Source organism: Cebus imitator, unplaced genomic scaffold (assembly GCF_001604975.1).
Source record: "Cebus imitator isolate Cc_AM_T3 unplaced genomic scaffold, Cebus_imitator-1.0 Scaffold332, whole genome shotgun sequence".
Taxonomy (NCBI): Eukaryota; Metazoa; Chordata; class Mammalia; order Primates; family Cebidae; genus Cebus; species Cebus imitator.
Window position 1 is genome coordinate 1,599,378 of NW_016107647.1, and position 15,740 is coordinate 1,615,117.

General features: G+C 39.3%; 1 protein-coding gene across 1 annotated transcript in view; it reads left to right on the forward strand.

Moving 5' to 3' along the window:
* Positions 1-15,740, forward strand: part of CUNH3orf20 (chromosome unknown C3orf20 homolog) — a 98,587-nt gene that overhangs the window by 69,458 nt on the left and 13,389 nt on the right. Inside the window, exon 11 of the mRNA XM_017505054.2 lies at positions 14,340-14,643. Coding sequence (XP_017360543.1) covers positions 14,340-14,643 — 304 coding nt within the window. The remainder of the gene's footprint in view (positions 1-14,339; positions 14,644-15,740) is intronic.

The window sequence follows — 15,740 nt, forward strand, 5'->3', positions numbered from 1 at the left end:
ATGCCTCCAGCTTTGTTCTTTTTGCTTAGGATTGTCTTGGCTATGTGGGCTCTCTTTTGGTTCCATATAAAGTTTAAAGTGTTTTTTTCCAGTTCTGTGAAGAAGGTCAATGGTAGCTTGATGGGGATAGCATTGAATTTATAAATTACTTTGGGCAGTATGACCATTTTCATGATATTGATTCTTCCTAACCATGAGTGTGGAATGTTTTTCCATCTGTTTGTGTCCTCTCTTATTTCCTTGAGTTTGTAGTTCTTGAAGAGTTCTTTCGCATCCTTTGTTAGTTGTATTCGTAGGTATTTTTTCTCTTTGTAGCAATTGTAAATGGGAGTGCGCTCATGATTTGGCTCTCTGTTTGTTATTGGTGTATAGTAATGCTTATGATTTCTGCACATTGATTTTGTATCCTGAGACTTTGCTGAATTTGTTTAACAGCTTAAGGAGATTTTGTACTGAGATGTTGGGGTTTTCTAAATATACAATCACGGCATCTGCAAATAGAGACAATTTGAGTTCCTCTTTTCCTAATTGAATACCCTTTATTTCTTTTTTTGCCTGATTGCTCTGGCTAGAACTTCCAATACTATATAAATAGAAATGGTGAGAGAGGGTATCCTTGTCTAGCACCAGTTTTCAAAGGGAATGCTTCCAGTTTTTGCCCGTTCAGTATGATGTTGGCTGTGGGCTTATCATAAATAGCTTTTATTATTTTGAGATACGTTCCATCAATACCTAGTTTATTGAGAGTTTTTAGCCTACAGGGCTATTGAATTGTGTTGAAGGCCTTCTCTGTATCTATTAAAATAATCATGTGGTTTTTGTCTTTGGTTCTGTTTATGTGGTAGATCACGTTCATAGACTTGCATATGTTGAACCAGCCTTGTATCCCAGGATGAAGCCTATGTGATCATGATGGATAAGCTTTTTGATGTGCTGTTGCATTCAGTTTGCCAGTATTTTATTGAAGATTTTTGCATCAATGTTCATCATGGATATTTGCCTGAAGTTTTCTTTTTTTGTTGAGTCTCTGCTGGTTTTGGTATCAGGATAATGTTGGTCTCATAAAATGGGCTAGGGAGGATTCCCTCTTTTTGTATTGTTTGGAATAGTTTCAACAGGAATGATACCAGCTCTTCTTTGTATGTCTGGTAGAATTCTGCTGTAAACCTGTCTGGACTTGGACTTTTTTTTGTTGGTAGGCTATTAATTGCTGCCTCAACTTCAGACCTTGTTGTTGGACTATTTAGGGATTCAACTTCTTCCTAGTTTGGTCTTGGAGGGTGTAAGTGTCCAGGAATTTATCCATTTCTTCTGGATTTGCCAGTTTATGTGCATAGAGTTTTTTGTAGTAATCTCTGATGGTGGTTTGTATTTCTCTGACTTCAGTGGTGATAGCCCCTTTATCATTTTTTATTGCATCTATTCAATTCTTCTCTTTTTTTTTATTAGTCTGGCTAGCGGTCTATTTTGTTGGTTTTTTCAAATAACCAGCTCCTGGATTTATTGATTTTTTTTGAAGGGTTTTTTTTGTGTCTCTATCTCCTTCAGTTCTGCTCTGATCTTAGTTATTTCTTGTCTTCTGCTAGCTTTTGATTTTTTTTTCTTTCTCCTCTAGCTCTTTCAATTTTGACAATAGGGTGTCAATTTTAGAGCTTTCCTTGCTTCTCATGTGAGCATTTATTGCTATAAATTTCCCTCTATAAATTTCCCTTCACTGCTTTAAATGTGTCCCAGAGATTCTAGTACGTTGTGTCTTCGTTCTCATAGGTTTTGAAGAGCATCTTTATTTTTGCCTTCATTTCATTGTTTATCCAGTCAACATTCAGGAGCCAGTTGTTCAGTTTCCACGTAGTTGTGTGGTTTTGAGTGAGTTTCTTAGTCCTTAGTTCTAATTTGATTGCACTGTGGTCTGATAGACTGTTCGTCATGATTTCCATTCTTTTGCATTTGCTGAGGAGTGATTTACTTCCTATTATGTGGTCAATTTTAGAGTAAATACGATGCAGTGCTGAGAAGAATGTATATTCTGTGGATTTGGGGTGGAGAGTTCTGTATATGTCTATTAGGTCTACTTGGTCCAGATCTGTGTTCAAGTCCTGGATATCATTGTTGATTTTCTGTCTCATTAATCTGTCTAATATTGACAGAGGAGTGTTAAAGTTTCCTATTAGTGTGTGGGAGTCTAAGTCTCTCTATAGGTCATTAAGAACTTGCTTTATATATCTGGGTGCTCCTGTATTGGGTGCATATATATTTAGGATAGTTAGCTCTTCTTGTTGCATTGATCCTATGTAATGCCTTCTTTGTCTCTTTTGATCTTTGTTGGTTTGAAGTCCGTTTTATTAGAGACTAGGATTGCAACCCCTGCTTTTTTTTTCTCTCTGTTTGCTTGGTAAATCTTCTTCCATCACTTTATTTTGAGTCTATGTGTGTCTTTGCACATTAGATGGGTTTCCTGAATACAGCACACTGATGGGTCTTAACTTTTTATCCAGTTTTCTCAGAAGGAGGGTTGGTCTAAAATACTCTAAGTCCGCCATTGTCAGAAGTAAAACATCTCTGATTGCTCAGTGCAGAATTGACCACAAGGATTCTTGACTTTGCCCAGAAAAGAATTAAAATGCAAGTCAGTAGTGGAAGAAAACAGCTTTATTGAAGAGATGTTACAGCTCTGGCAGTGCTACAGCTCCATGACTGCTCCTGCAGAGCAGGGAAACCTCATAAGCAGTGTGCTTACAGTAGCAACTCAGGGAAGTTTTGCAGTCATATTTATACCTCCTTTTAATTACATATAGACTAGGGGGTGGGTTATCCAGAAATGTCTAGGGAGAGGTAGTATCTTTTGAGTCATCAGGTCATTTCCATAGAAAGGGGCAATAACTCCCAGGTGTTGTCATGGCATTGGTAAACTGACAAGGAACACTGGTGGGCATGTCTGATGGAAAGCTGCTTCTACCTCGTCCCTGCTTTGGCTAGTCCTCAGTTTGTTCTGGTGTCTAACTTATGCCTCCTACCTCAGCAAGAGTGGAAGAAAACTAGTTAGGAGACTATTTTAATAATCTATTAGGTACAAAAGTAATTGTGGTTTTTGCCATTAAATATAATGGCAATTACTTTTGCACCAGCCTAGTAAGTGACACTAGTGATATGCTGTCAAAGATGATAGCAGGGAAAAGATCATTTTAAATTTATGGAGGACTTTTAGATTTTTGGCTTAAATAACTGAGTAATAATGGTGTTACTGACTCAGATGGGAAAGACTAAGGGAAAAGTAGGTTTGGGAGGGGTTAGGTGAAACGTACAAACTGTAAATGTATCACCATCAGGGTACATTGGGATGTATGTGAGTGGGGCCCCCGGCCCAGAGGGAGAGACCCCAGAATCCAATCAGAGCCACTGTTACAAATTTTTATAAGATTGGTCAATGGGCCTCTGAGTTCTTTTCTCCTTTGATCCTAGAGCTAAGTCTTCTCACTTCATAGAACCTAGTCCTAAAATCCTGAGAAAGTTATAAGAATTGGCCTCTTTAGGGGCAGACTTTCTTGTCTAAGACACTCAGACTTGCAGAATCTCAGTTTCCATCAAATTGGTTGTATTAGTTCATTTTCACACTGCTGACAAAGACATATCTGAACTTGGAACAAAAAAAGGTTTAACAGGACTTACAGTTCCACATGGCTGGGGAGGCTTCAGAATCATGGTGGGAGCTAAAGGCTCTTCTATAATTGGACTTATAGTTCCACATGGCTGGGGAAGCCTCAGAATCATGGTGGGAGGTAAAAGATTCATCTTACATGGTGGCGATGAGAAAATGAGGAAGAAGCAAAAGTGGAAACCTCTAATAAACACGTCAGATCTAATGAGATTTACACACTATCGCAAGAATAGCATGGGAAAGACCAGCCAGCCTGCCTCAATTATCTCCCCCAGGTTCCTCCCACAACACATGGGAATTCTGGGAAATACAATTCAGGTTGAGATTTCAATGGGGACACAGCCAAACCGTATCATTGGTATAATAATTTCTTCTTCCTGTGTACTCTCCAAGTTCCTGTGAATAGCAAAGACTGTTTCTTAGTTGTGAAAACGTGCTTTTTAAACCGTGACTGCTGTGAAAATGTGGAGTCATGTGTTAATGTTTCCAGATATCCTCAAGGACATTAGAGGGAGGTAAGGAAGCAACTGACAAGTTTGTTTGCCTGTTAGAGCAGGAAGGGGAGCAGTTGATGAGGCCAGGCTGAAGAGGTTATATTTGATGTGCAGGACAAATTACTAGAACCCAGACAGAGAGAGACCAGTGAGGGAGGACCTTCTGACAGAGCCGTTGGCCTGCAGTTGAGAGGTTCATGACCCCACAGGGAGGGAGCTAGGGAAGTGTCTCTCCAACCTTATGCTCCTCCTTCCCTCTGATCTCCTGCTAGTGCCCCTACTGGCAAAACCCAACTAGAGTTTCCTTATGCCCACGCAAGCAAGCACAAATATGCCTCATTTCTTCCCCTTTTCTGGCTTAAAAAGCATCATATTAAAACAGTGTTCTTAACTTTACTTTTTCACAATATATCATGAATACCTGTCATTCTTTTTCTTCTTGCTTATATAATACCTGTTGTATAGGTGTTTCATGATTAGCGCAATTCCTTTTTCCTATTACAAGCAATGAAGGCTGTAGCCATATACTTTGTGATATCACATTTGTACAACTGTATCTGTAAATAAATTCCTAAAGATGAAATTATTAGACCAAGGGCCATGTGCATTTATAATTTTAAGAGATAGTGTCAAATTAATCACCATAAGGCTATACCAATTTACATTCTCATCAGCAAAATATGTTGCCTTAGTATAGTCTTAATTTGTATTTATATTATTAAAAGTGAAGTTGAGCTTCTTTACATAATTTTTATGAGTTACACACAACATATACATAATATAAAATTTACCATTTAACCATTTAATGAAGTGTGCAATTCAGCAGAATTTAATACACTCACAGCATCATACAACCATCACCACTATTTAATTCCATAACTTTTAAAAAATCACCCCAAAAGGAAACTTTGTACCCATTAAACAGTCACTTCCCATTTTCCCTTCCCGAGAAACTACTAATCAGCTTTCTGTCTCTATGCATTTGCCCATTGTCCATATTTTACATAAAGGGAATCACACTGTCAAAGTCAAATAAAAATATAGAGATGAATCTCTAAAGAAGAGCTTTTATTTGGGAAAACAAAATTGTGATTGGAGGCATACACACAAACTAGGTGGTCTTTGATATGTGCAAGAACAGAGAAGGTTGGGGATTTTATTAGAAAGATAAATGTTACATATTGTTTGAAAGGAAAGCTCCTTGGCACTAGCAAAGTTTTGGGGAACTGGTAAACTGATTGGTGAGTGATAGCAGTAGGTAAAACTAGTCTTAGTGTCGCAGCAGTTCACTTAAGCTGCTACTAGGTAAAATTAGTCTTAAGGTTATAGCAGGTCATTTCACTAACCGGATTGTGATATAATCCCTGAGCAGGCTCTTGTGCCCCAACTGTTTTTTCCCCGTGGCCTTGACTCTAATTTAATTGGGTATGACAAGATAACTGCAACATATATTATCCATTGTCACATCTCCTCCTCTTGGTCAAGGTCTTTTCCGAAAGCATCACTGATCACCTATCTTGAAGTTAGGCTAGCTGTCCCTCAGTGCCAAGATGAACCTATTCCAGTGGTCTCTGGTCTCACATTGTGGGGAAGGTAATGGAGTCAAAGTCAAGGACCCTAGACACAATTGAGCAACAAAGAGGCCATAAGGAAGAAAAAGCACTTTCTTTGGGCAGTTTTGCCTGGAGTTTGCCGTTGAGTTCTGACTTCTTAGACCCATGGGCATTAAGCAATCATTCAAAATGTTGAGCTAACATTATCCTGTTGGAAGAACTGGCTTTACAAATACTAGACAGACAATAGGAACGGACCTTAAGGATCATAATACAAAAAATAACCAGCAACAGTATCCTAAATTCAGTTTTGAACCAAGAGCCCAAGCCTAAGGGCAATTAACTAAACAAATCAAAGATCATGGGGTAACTGGGAGCTGGGTGAGACCTGTTGTAGCCACTGAGTAGCATTTCATGACCGGGTTGAATTAATGCAGAGTAACAACTCTAAAAGGGACTTCTAGTACAAATTGAACGAGGTTTGTTAGGGGTGTTGTCAGTTACCCACTAGGTGGCCTAAAGGATTTATTAGGTTAGGTTCTGTCAAGTTACTCATAGCAGTTATGATTGTGAAATTTTGATTACAGCCATTACTCTGTTCAGTGAAAAAGGTAGGTGTTGCAAAGGGTAAGAGTCTCATTATGATATGGAGTCTTGTTTGGGCATCTTGGGAAAAGCTATCTACAGCATGAAGTTGGCATATTGCAGCTTGAGTATCCCTGGTTTTGGTGGTTATGGCACCAGCTGGTTTATTAAACTCTCTGTGTAGCCCACTCATTAAGCATGAACCTTGTCTTTTGAAATTTACACCAAATTATCTAGCCTCAGTTTTCAGATCTTTAGGAAAGAACAGTTCCTGCTCTTAGTAATTCAATGAGAGAAAACTGGATTAAAGGAACCTAGACAAATTTAGGATCTAGTCTAGACTACAGGTAGGTAATAAAAACTTGAAAACAGTGCACAGGGCTACAATCTATTAACGGGTATATTATAGTTTTTCTTTGGAAACATAATTTTTCTCTTCAGTCATCCCAACTTCTACCAAAAACAACCACATGAAGGCAATTTTGTTTGTAACATAAGTTTAGTTTCATCAATTTTGATCTGGTCATTTAAATAAGTGCAGCAAGAATAGTAATTGATCACATAGGAATCTCAGACTTGATCTTTGTAAAAAAAAATGTTGAGACTAGGAAAACAAAGACAGGCTTTATATATTTTATATATATATATATAATAGATATATTATATATATATATTATATATATAATATATCTATTATATATATTTTTAATATATATTATATACATAATATATTTTATATAATATGTATTTTATATATAGTATATATATTTTATATATTATATAATATATATAATATATATAATATATATACTATATATTATATTATATATAGTATATATATACACATATATAATATATAAACAACTTTAAATATAATATATATAAAATATATATATTATATATATATGCATACATATATAATATATAAGCAACTTTTAATATGAAATCTTAGTCAAACTTTTGTTTGCTGGTATTTTGCTGAGAACTTTTACATCTACATTAATAAGGGATATTTGTTTTTCTTTTTTGTAGTGTCTTTGTCTGGCTTTGGCACCAGGATAATGCTGGTTTCATGGAATGAGTTTGGGAGGTTTCCATTTCTTCTATTTTTAGATTAGTTTGAGAAATTTTGGTGTTAGTTCTTTTTCGAATTTTAGGTAGAATTCACAAGTGAAAATATCTAGTCCCAGGCTTTTCTTGGGAGGTTTTAGATTACTGATTCAATCTTTTTACTTGTTAGAGGCTTATTCAGATTATATATTTCTTCATGAGTTAGTTTTAATCATTCATGTGTCTTAGAAATTTGTCTGTTTCTTTTAGATTATCTAATTTGTTGGCATCCAATTGCTCACAATTTTCTCATAATTTTTTAATTCTGTAAGGTTGATAGTAATGACCCACTTTCATTTTTTAATTTTAGTAATTTGTGTCTCATTTAGGCAATCTAGCTAAATATTGTTCAGTTTTATTGCTCTATACAGAGAACCAACACCTGTTTTGTTGTTTCTCTCTATGGTTTATCTATTTTTTATTTACCTCGACTAACTCCAGTCATTATTATTTTCTTCCCTCTGCCAGCTTTGGGTTTAATTTGTTCTTCTTTTTCTTCTTTAAGGTTAGGTTAGATTATTGATTTGAGATTTTCTTCTCTCTTAATGTAGGCATTATAGCTATAAATATTCCTGAGTACTGCTCTCAATGTATCCTTTAAGTTTCAGCTTGTTGTTTTTTTCATTTCCTTAAAGTGTTTTCTAATTTCCCTTGAGATTCCTTCTTTGACCCATTTGTTGTTTAATAATGTGTTGCTTTATTTTCACATATTTGTGAATTTTCCAAATTTCTTTCTGTTATTGATTTCTAATTTCATATCATTGTGCTTGGAGAAGATATTTTATAATGATTTCAGTCTTTTTAAATTTATTGAGATTTGTTTTTTTGTCTAATATATAGTTTATTCTGAAGAATGTTCCATGTGCAATAGAGAAAATGTGTTTTGCTGTGCTTAGATCAAATGTTCTATATGTATCTGTTAGTTCTAGCTGGTTTATAGTGTTCTTCAAGTTTTCCATTTCCTTGTTTGTCCTTTGTCTAGTTATCCTATCCATTATCAAAAGCAGGATGTTAAAATATCTAACTATTACTATAAAATTGCCTGTTTCTTCCTTAAATGCTGTCAGGTTTTGCTTCATGTATTTAGGGGCTCTATTGTTACATATGTTTATGTTTGTAATTGTTGTTTTTCTAGATGGAGTAATGGCCTTCCCAATATATAATGTCCTGATTTGTCTCCCATAATAATTTTTTACTTAAAGTCTATTTTTGTCTGATATTATTAGTATAACCACTCCGTTTTTTTTTTTTTTTTTTTTTTTTTTCAACCTTTATTTTCAACTTAGTTATATGTATGTTTGTTTGTTTTTTGTTTTCTGGGTTCAAGCGATTCTCCTGCCTCAGCCTCCTGAGTAGCTGGGATTACAGGCACCCACCACCATGCACAGCTAATTTTTGTATTTTTAGTAGAGACAGGGCTTCACCTTGTTGGCCAGGATGATCTTGATCTTCTGACCTCGTGATCTGCTTGCATTGGCCTCCCAAAGTGCTGGGATTACAGGCATGAGCCACCGTGCCTGGCCTGTTTGTTTGTTTAGAGATGGGGTATCACTATGTTGCCCAGGCTGGACTCAAACTCCTGGGCTCAAGAGATCCTCCTGCCTCAGCCTACCAAGTAGCTGGAATTACAGGCACATGCTACTGCACACAGCTTTAGTTGTGTATTTGAATCTAAAATGCATCTCTTGTAGGAAGCATGTAATTGGATTACAGTTGGATTTCCATTCTTCGATTTAAGGTTTGTTTAAGACTTTAATCCATTCATGTTTAAAGTAATTACTGACTAGGAAGGACTTCTGCCATCTTGCTGTTTTCTAGAAATCTTACCTGTTTTCCGATTCCTCCATCATTGCCTTTTTAGTGTTTAATTGATTTTTTTACTGTATGGTTTTGAATTCCTTCTCATTTATTTTCTGTATATTTAGTTATTTTCTTTATGGTTACCCTGGTGACTATAAGTAACATCTTAAATGTGTAACAATCTAGTTTGAATTAATACCAGCTTAGCTTTGGTAGCGTACAAAGTTGTCTGCTCCTGTACAGCTTCATTCCCATCCCTGCATTTTATGTTGACATTGTTATAAATAACATCTTTATTAATTCTGTGCCCATTGACATGTATTTACAATGATTGTTTTATGTATTTGTCTTTTAAATCATACAGAAAAAAACCAGAAGTTACAAACTGAAAAATATGACAATATTGCTTTTATGTTTACCTATGTAGTTACCTTTATCATTGTTATTTATTTCTTCATATAGTTTCAAGTTACTGTCTAGTATCTTTCCATTTTAACCTGGACTCAATAGCATGTTTTGTGGTACAGGCCTACCAGAAACAAACTCTCTTAGCTTGTGTTTATCTGGAAATGTCTTATTTTCTCCTTCAGTTTTGAAGGAAAGCTTTGCTCAATATAGAGTTCTAGGTTGAGGCTGGGTGCAGTGGCTCATGCCTGTAATCTGAGCACTTTGGGAGGCCTCTACAGGCGGATTCCTGGAGTCCAGGAGCTTGAGACCAGCCTGGGAAACATGGTGAAAACCTATCTCTGCAAAAAATACCAAACAGCCAGGTACTGTTGTCCTAGCTACTCGGGAAGTTGAGATGGGAGAATCACTGGGCCCTGGAGGTCAAGGCTGCAGTGAGCTGTGATCATGCCACTGCATTCCAGCCCAGGTGACAGAATGAGACCCTGTTTAAAAAAAAAAAAAAAAAAATTCTGGGTTGACAAGGGTTTTTTTGTTTCTCTTTCAGTACTTTAAATATGTCCTCCCTCTGCCTTTCGGCCTCCATAATTTCTGATGAGTAATTGGCTATTAATCTTATTGAGGATCCCTTGAACTTGATGCATTGCTCCTCTCATTGTTTTCAAGATTTTTTCTTTGTCTTTTGATAATTTTATGATAATGTGTGTAAATGTAGATATACTTGAATTTATCCCACTTTGAATTTGTTGAGGTTTTTAGATATGTAGATTTAAATCTTTCATCAAATTTGGAGAGTTTTAGGCAATCATTTCTTCAGATGTTCTTTCTGCTCCTTTCTCTCCTGTCCTTCTGGGACTCCCATTGTGTGTCTTGGATATGTATGATGCTGTCCCACAGGTATCTTAGGCTCTGTTAACTGTTCTTCATTCTTTTTTCATTCTGCTCCTCAAACCGAATAATATTAATTATCCTATCTTCAAGTTTGTTGACACTTTCTTCTGCCTGCTTAGATCTACCATTGAATTTTTTTATTTTAGTTATTTTACTTTTTAACTCTAGAATTTCTGATTGATTACTTTTCATAATTTCTCTTTATTGATATTTTCTATTTGGTGAGATACTGTTCTCCTGGTTTCCTTTAGTTGTTTTTCCATGGTTTCCTTTGGCTCTTTAAATAAGTTAAGCAGTTCATTTAAAGCCTTTCTCTAGTAAGTCCAATATCTGGGTTTCCCTGGGGACAGTTTCTAGTAAATTCTTTTCCTGTGAATTTTCCATACATTTTTGTTTCTTTGTATACCTCAGGTTTTTCTTGTTGTTGAAAACTGAACATTTTAAATATTAGAATGTGGTAACCGTGGAAATCAAATTTCCCCTTTTCCTTTATATTTGTTGTTGCTGCTTGTTGCCGTTTGTAGCTGTTTGTTGTTTAGTTACTTTTCCAAACTATTTTTATAAAGACTGTACCATTTGTCATGTATAGTCTCCATTCAGTTAAATAAGTGATTTAACAGAGATCAGCTAGTGATTTGACAGAGATTATCTGGAGCCAAAACAAAAACAAAAACAAATCTCTTCCAGTCTTTGCAGATTGGCTCTGTGTTGAGGCATTCATTCAATGCTGTTAGCCAGGCTGTCCACAGCAAGGCTAATCTGCATTAGCCTTCACCTTCTACTTTCAGAAAGTCCAGTGATCAGCCAGAGGTGAAAGCTTAGGGTGTTCTCAGGCCTTTTCAAAACATGGTTCCAAACCTGGTGTCTATATTCCTTGGTTTGCATGTGAGCCTTTCAAAGCCTTATTCTCCTATATGCCTCCTTCCCCAACCTCTTTATTCCCAGGCTGTTTAGCCTACCTATCTGTGCCTCATCTGTTACCCCTTGTACCAGGAGGCTGTGTCTGGTATCTTTGTCTTTAAATGAACCTGACAGATGCTTCCCAGGAGGGACTCCTCCAGCCGTGAGAAAGTTTCAAGGCAGATAAAATAAAGTCAAGCCCTGAGCTGATCCCTCAGGGAACCTCCAGACATGTCAGCCCACAGAGCCACAATTCCTAGAGAACAAGGTTCATATTGTCCCCTCTGGTACTAGCAAGCTGCACCAGGAATAGGGGCTGTCATTCCATGGATGCTACTTAACAGGGCCATGAGGGATGGCAGGGGAATATGCTAAAAATGCTACAGTTCTTTCTTACCAAAATTAAGCCGCATCTTTCTTAATTAAGCATTCCCTTGGTTGTTGCAAGTTTTTTCTTTAAATTCCAGAAATCTGGTTAAAGTTGTTTCTGACAGTGTTTGCCAGCTTCATTGTTGACCTAGTGAACGGATATGGTTTTTTAGTTCCAAAATTAGAGTAATCACCATTTTTGGTGACTTTACTCCCTCTTTTTATGAGTTTATTTTTAAATTTTTATTTGTATTTATTTTAGCGAAAGGGTCTTGTTCTGTCTGCCAGGCTGGAGTGCAGGGGTGTGATCATGGCTCACTGTAACCTCGAACTCCTGGGCTCCAGCATTCCTCCCACCTCAGCCTCCCAAGAAGCTGGAACTACAGGCATGTGCCACCATGGCTGGCTAATTTTTTAGTTTTTAGTAGAGATGATGTCTTGCTATGTTTCCCAGGCATGTCTGGAACTTCTGGCCTCAAGTGATCCTCCTGCCTCGGCCTCCCAAGGTGCTGAGATTACAGGTGTGAGCTACCATGCCCAGCCCTCCCTCCTTTATAAGTTTTACAACCTATATTCTTTTCTGTGAATTATTTGTTCACTACTTTTGTCCACATTTTATTGGGTTATTGACTTTTTCTAATTGACTTGTAGTATTTTACGTAGTGGAGACATTGGCCACTGTTCTGTGATAAGAGTTTCAAATGTGTTTCTCAGTTTGTTATTTGTCTTTCATCTTTGGTTATGATAGTTTTGGTTTTTTTGTGTGTGTGTATTTTTTTTTTTTGAAACAGAGGGATTTTGGAGGCTTTTTTCTTTCATGTAGTTGACTTTATCAGACTTTTTCTATTATGACTTCTGGACTTTTTAGTCATAATTATGAAAAGCCTTCCCGGATCAAAAATTATAGAATAATTTCCCCATGTTTTCTAGTAGAAATGTTATGACTTAATTGCCTCACATTTAAACCTTAGATTATTTTGAACTTATCCCTGGATAAGTTATAATTAATAGATCTAGTGTCCACCACACCCTCCTCTGCCCCCGATATGCAGGTTCTTGAATAAGAGATATTCTTAACAAGTTTGTTCAGCGAGTATTTATCAGCATTAGTAGCCTCTGAGAAATAGTGCTCACCTTGCATTGCACTTGTTTCATGATGCCCTGGTTTCTAATCCTAGCCCTTGCCACTTAATTACCATATGAACTTGGGCAGCCATTCACCTGGCGGGAACCATCTGTTCTGTGATCTGTAAATGGCAATAAGAGTTTCTGTCCTGCCGATTGCATAGAGTTGTTATAAAATTAACCATGACAATGTCTATTCCAAGACTGTGATACTATAAAATGCTAAATATGCTACTGCCTTTCATCATGTTTAGCATTTTACAGCATCCACAGTCTTATAATAGATATTGATACAGGTAGAATTGTAGCAGGACTTTCTATGTGGATGGCGCTTATTCCCATGTAACTGCCACAACCCTCACAACAACCCAGCACAGTGTTTGGAACATAGGCGGGGCCCAACAAACATTGGTTTGAATATTTATTAAATCTCTGTCGAATCTTTACTATTTTTCAAATGCTTCTGTTTTATTCCAATGAATAAAACACTCCAAATTCATGAACTCATGGAACTTGCATTCTAATAGGACAGAGAAGTACAATAATAAAATTTAAAAGTACAAGATATGTTAGATAGCAAGCAATGCTAAGGAGGAATAGAAAACAGAGAAGGGAAAGAGTCTTGGGAGTAGAGGGATGCAACAAGGCAGTCAGAAAATCTCATTAAGAAAGTAACATTTGGACAGAGCCTTAAAGGAGTGAGAGAGTGAGATGGCTCTATGGGGGAAGAGCAAAGGCCAGTATCCTCCAAGACTAAAGGACAGGGGCAGGCCAGTGTGGCCACAGCCCAGTGAGCAATGGCGAGAATGCTGGAGAGTAAGAGAGGTAAGGGGACAAGATGCAGGGGCCAGATTCTTGCAGCCTTGAAGCACATGGCAGGGACTATAGCTTTTATTCTGTAAAAGGTAGAAAGCCACTGGAGGGTTTCGAGGAAAGTAGTGACATGATGTGGGCTAGGTTTTAACAGGATCCCTTGATCAGCTGTTTGGAGAACAGACTGAAGACAGGCCAAGGAAGAAAGCACAGGATCCATTAAGAGGTATTTGCAGGCAGCCAGCCAAGAATGAAGGCGACCTGGATCACATCCGTGGGGGTGGAGGGCAGGAAAAGCAGTCAGATTATGGGTCTGTCTTGAGTGTAGAGAGGACAAGCTTGCTGAAAGATTAGATGGGATGTGTTGTGTGTGAGAGAAAGGAGTTAAGGATGACACCAAAGCATTAGTTGAGCAAATGCGTGGGTGAAGGAATAACTTGTTATTCTCTTCTTGCACTTTAGAAAGAGGCCCAAAGAGGTTAGGGGATCTAACCAAGGTGGTGCAGCACATTGGCAGCAGGACCCAGACCAGAATCTGCCTGCAGCAGGGCCTTTGCCCATCAGAAGCCAGGAGGCTCTGGGAGTCAGGGACCACCACCACCTGCTGAGGGCCCCTGTGCACTGTGCTCCTCCTTGCAGAAGGAAGGCCCGCGAGGGACGTAGCCCCACCAGGTGGGCGGCCTCGCCCTTGGACTGCCCGCTGGTGCTGCGGAAGCTGTTGCACAAGGAAGATGCCCGTGGCTTCTGCAAGTGCCTGGTGAAGGCGCCCCGGGTCTCCGACGTGGAGCTGGAGCGCTTCCTGTTGGTGCCTCGAGACCCCAGCCAAGTGCTGGTGTTTGGGATCATCTCGAGCCAGAACTACACCAGCACTGCGCAGCTCCAGTGGCTGCTAGACACACTCTACAGTCATGAGCAGCGGGGCCGTGCCTCCCCCTGCATCCAGGTTGGCCTGGGCTCAGCGAGGAGGCCCTGGAGGCCAGGGGTAGGGGTACCAGGGCAGTCTGAGAAGACCCCCGCTTCCTAGGGCTGGCTGAGTACCTGTCTGAGGGGCCACCCACCTTCAGCTCCTTTCTCATTAGGGCCTTTGCATGTACTCTCCCATCTGCCACATCGCCCCTCCTCCTGCTTCTCTCCTTCCCACTCATCCTCTAGTCCAGGATGAATGTCATGGCATCAGGACCAGGCTCTCCTCTGACTGGTTAGACAAAATCAGGACACTGTCCTTTCCTTCCAGTTTGTGACTCTTTGTTGGTATGAATATTGAGAGCACCGGCAGTGCTCACCACTGAATCCTCAGGGCTCTGAAAATATTTGTAGACTGTCGTGAGTACCCACTGTGTGCTGGGCATGGGCCAGGCCCTGGGCACCCAGCAGGACTCAGATGCAAGCGGGGACCTGGAGGAGCTCCCAGTGTAGCAGCAACTCTAGCACCGCCAGTGAGGCTGTGAGAGGACAGCTCCGGGCACGCAAGAGCCTGGGAACATGTGCCTGCTGCCTCTTGGGGGTCCAGAGGGCCTTCCAAGTTGAGTGGGGTTTTGGCAGGCGATGAATGTTCCTGGAAAAGGCAGCAGCCTGTGTAAAGGGGGACAGGAGAGAAGCACTGCTCAAGGTCCCAGTTGGTTTTATGGTTGAGGTCTAAAGGGAGTTTCCAGGCCCATGGAACATACTCCCACCTAGTCACCTCTGCAATAGAGTCATTCCCACATATTAGGCTTATGTAATCCTCCAAGTATGCAGTCATTCCCAGCAGCACTGGCACAGATTGAAGCCTGGCCCCAACCCCAGACCAACTGGAGCAAAGGATGGCACATGAGCACACGAACTGGGTGTCTACATGGTGACTTCCTTCAAGCCCTCTGTGCCCTCCTGTCTCCTAGAATCCACCATCTCTGCCCATTTCCCATTTGCCGCTGCAGAGCTCTGGGTTTTCACGTACACCAGGGGTGGGAGTGTCTGCGTGGACACCCTCCTTCCAGGAGTGGCCCCTCCCTGCCCCTGGCATGCCCACCTTTGGGTCTGTGCTCCAGACCTTCGGAGCAG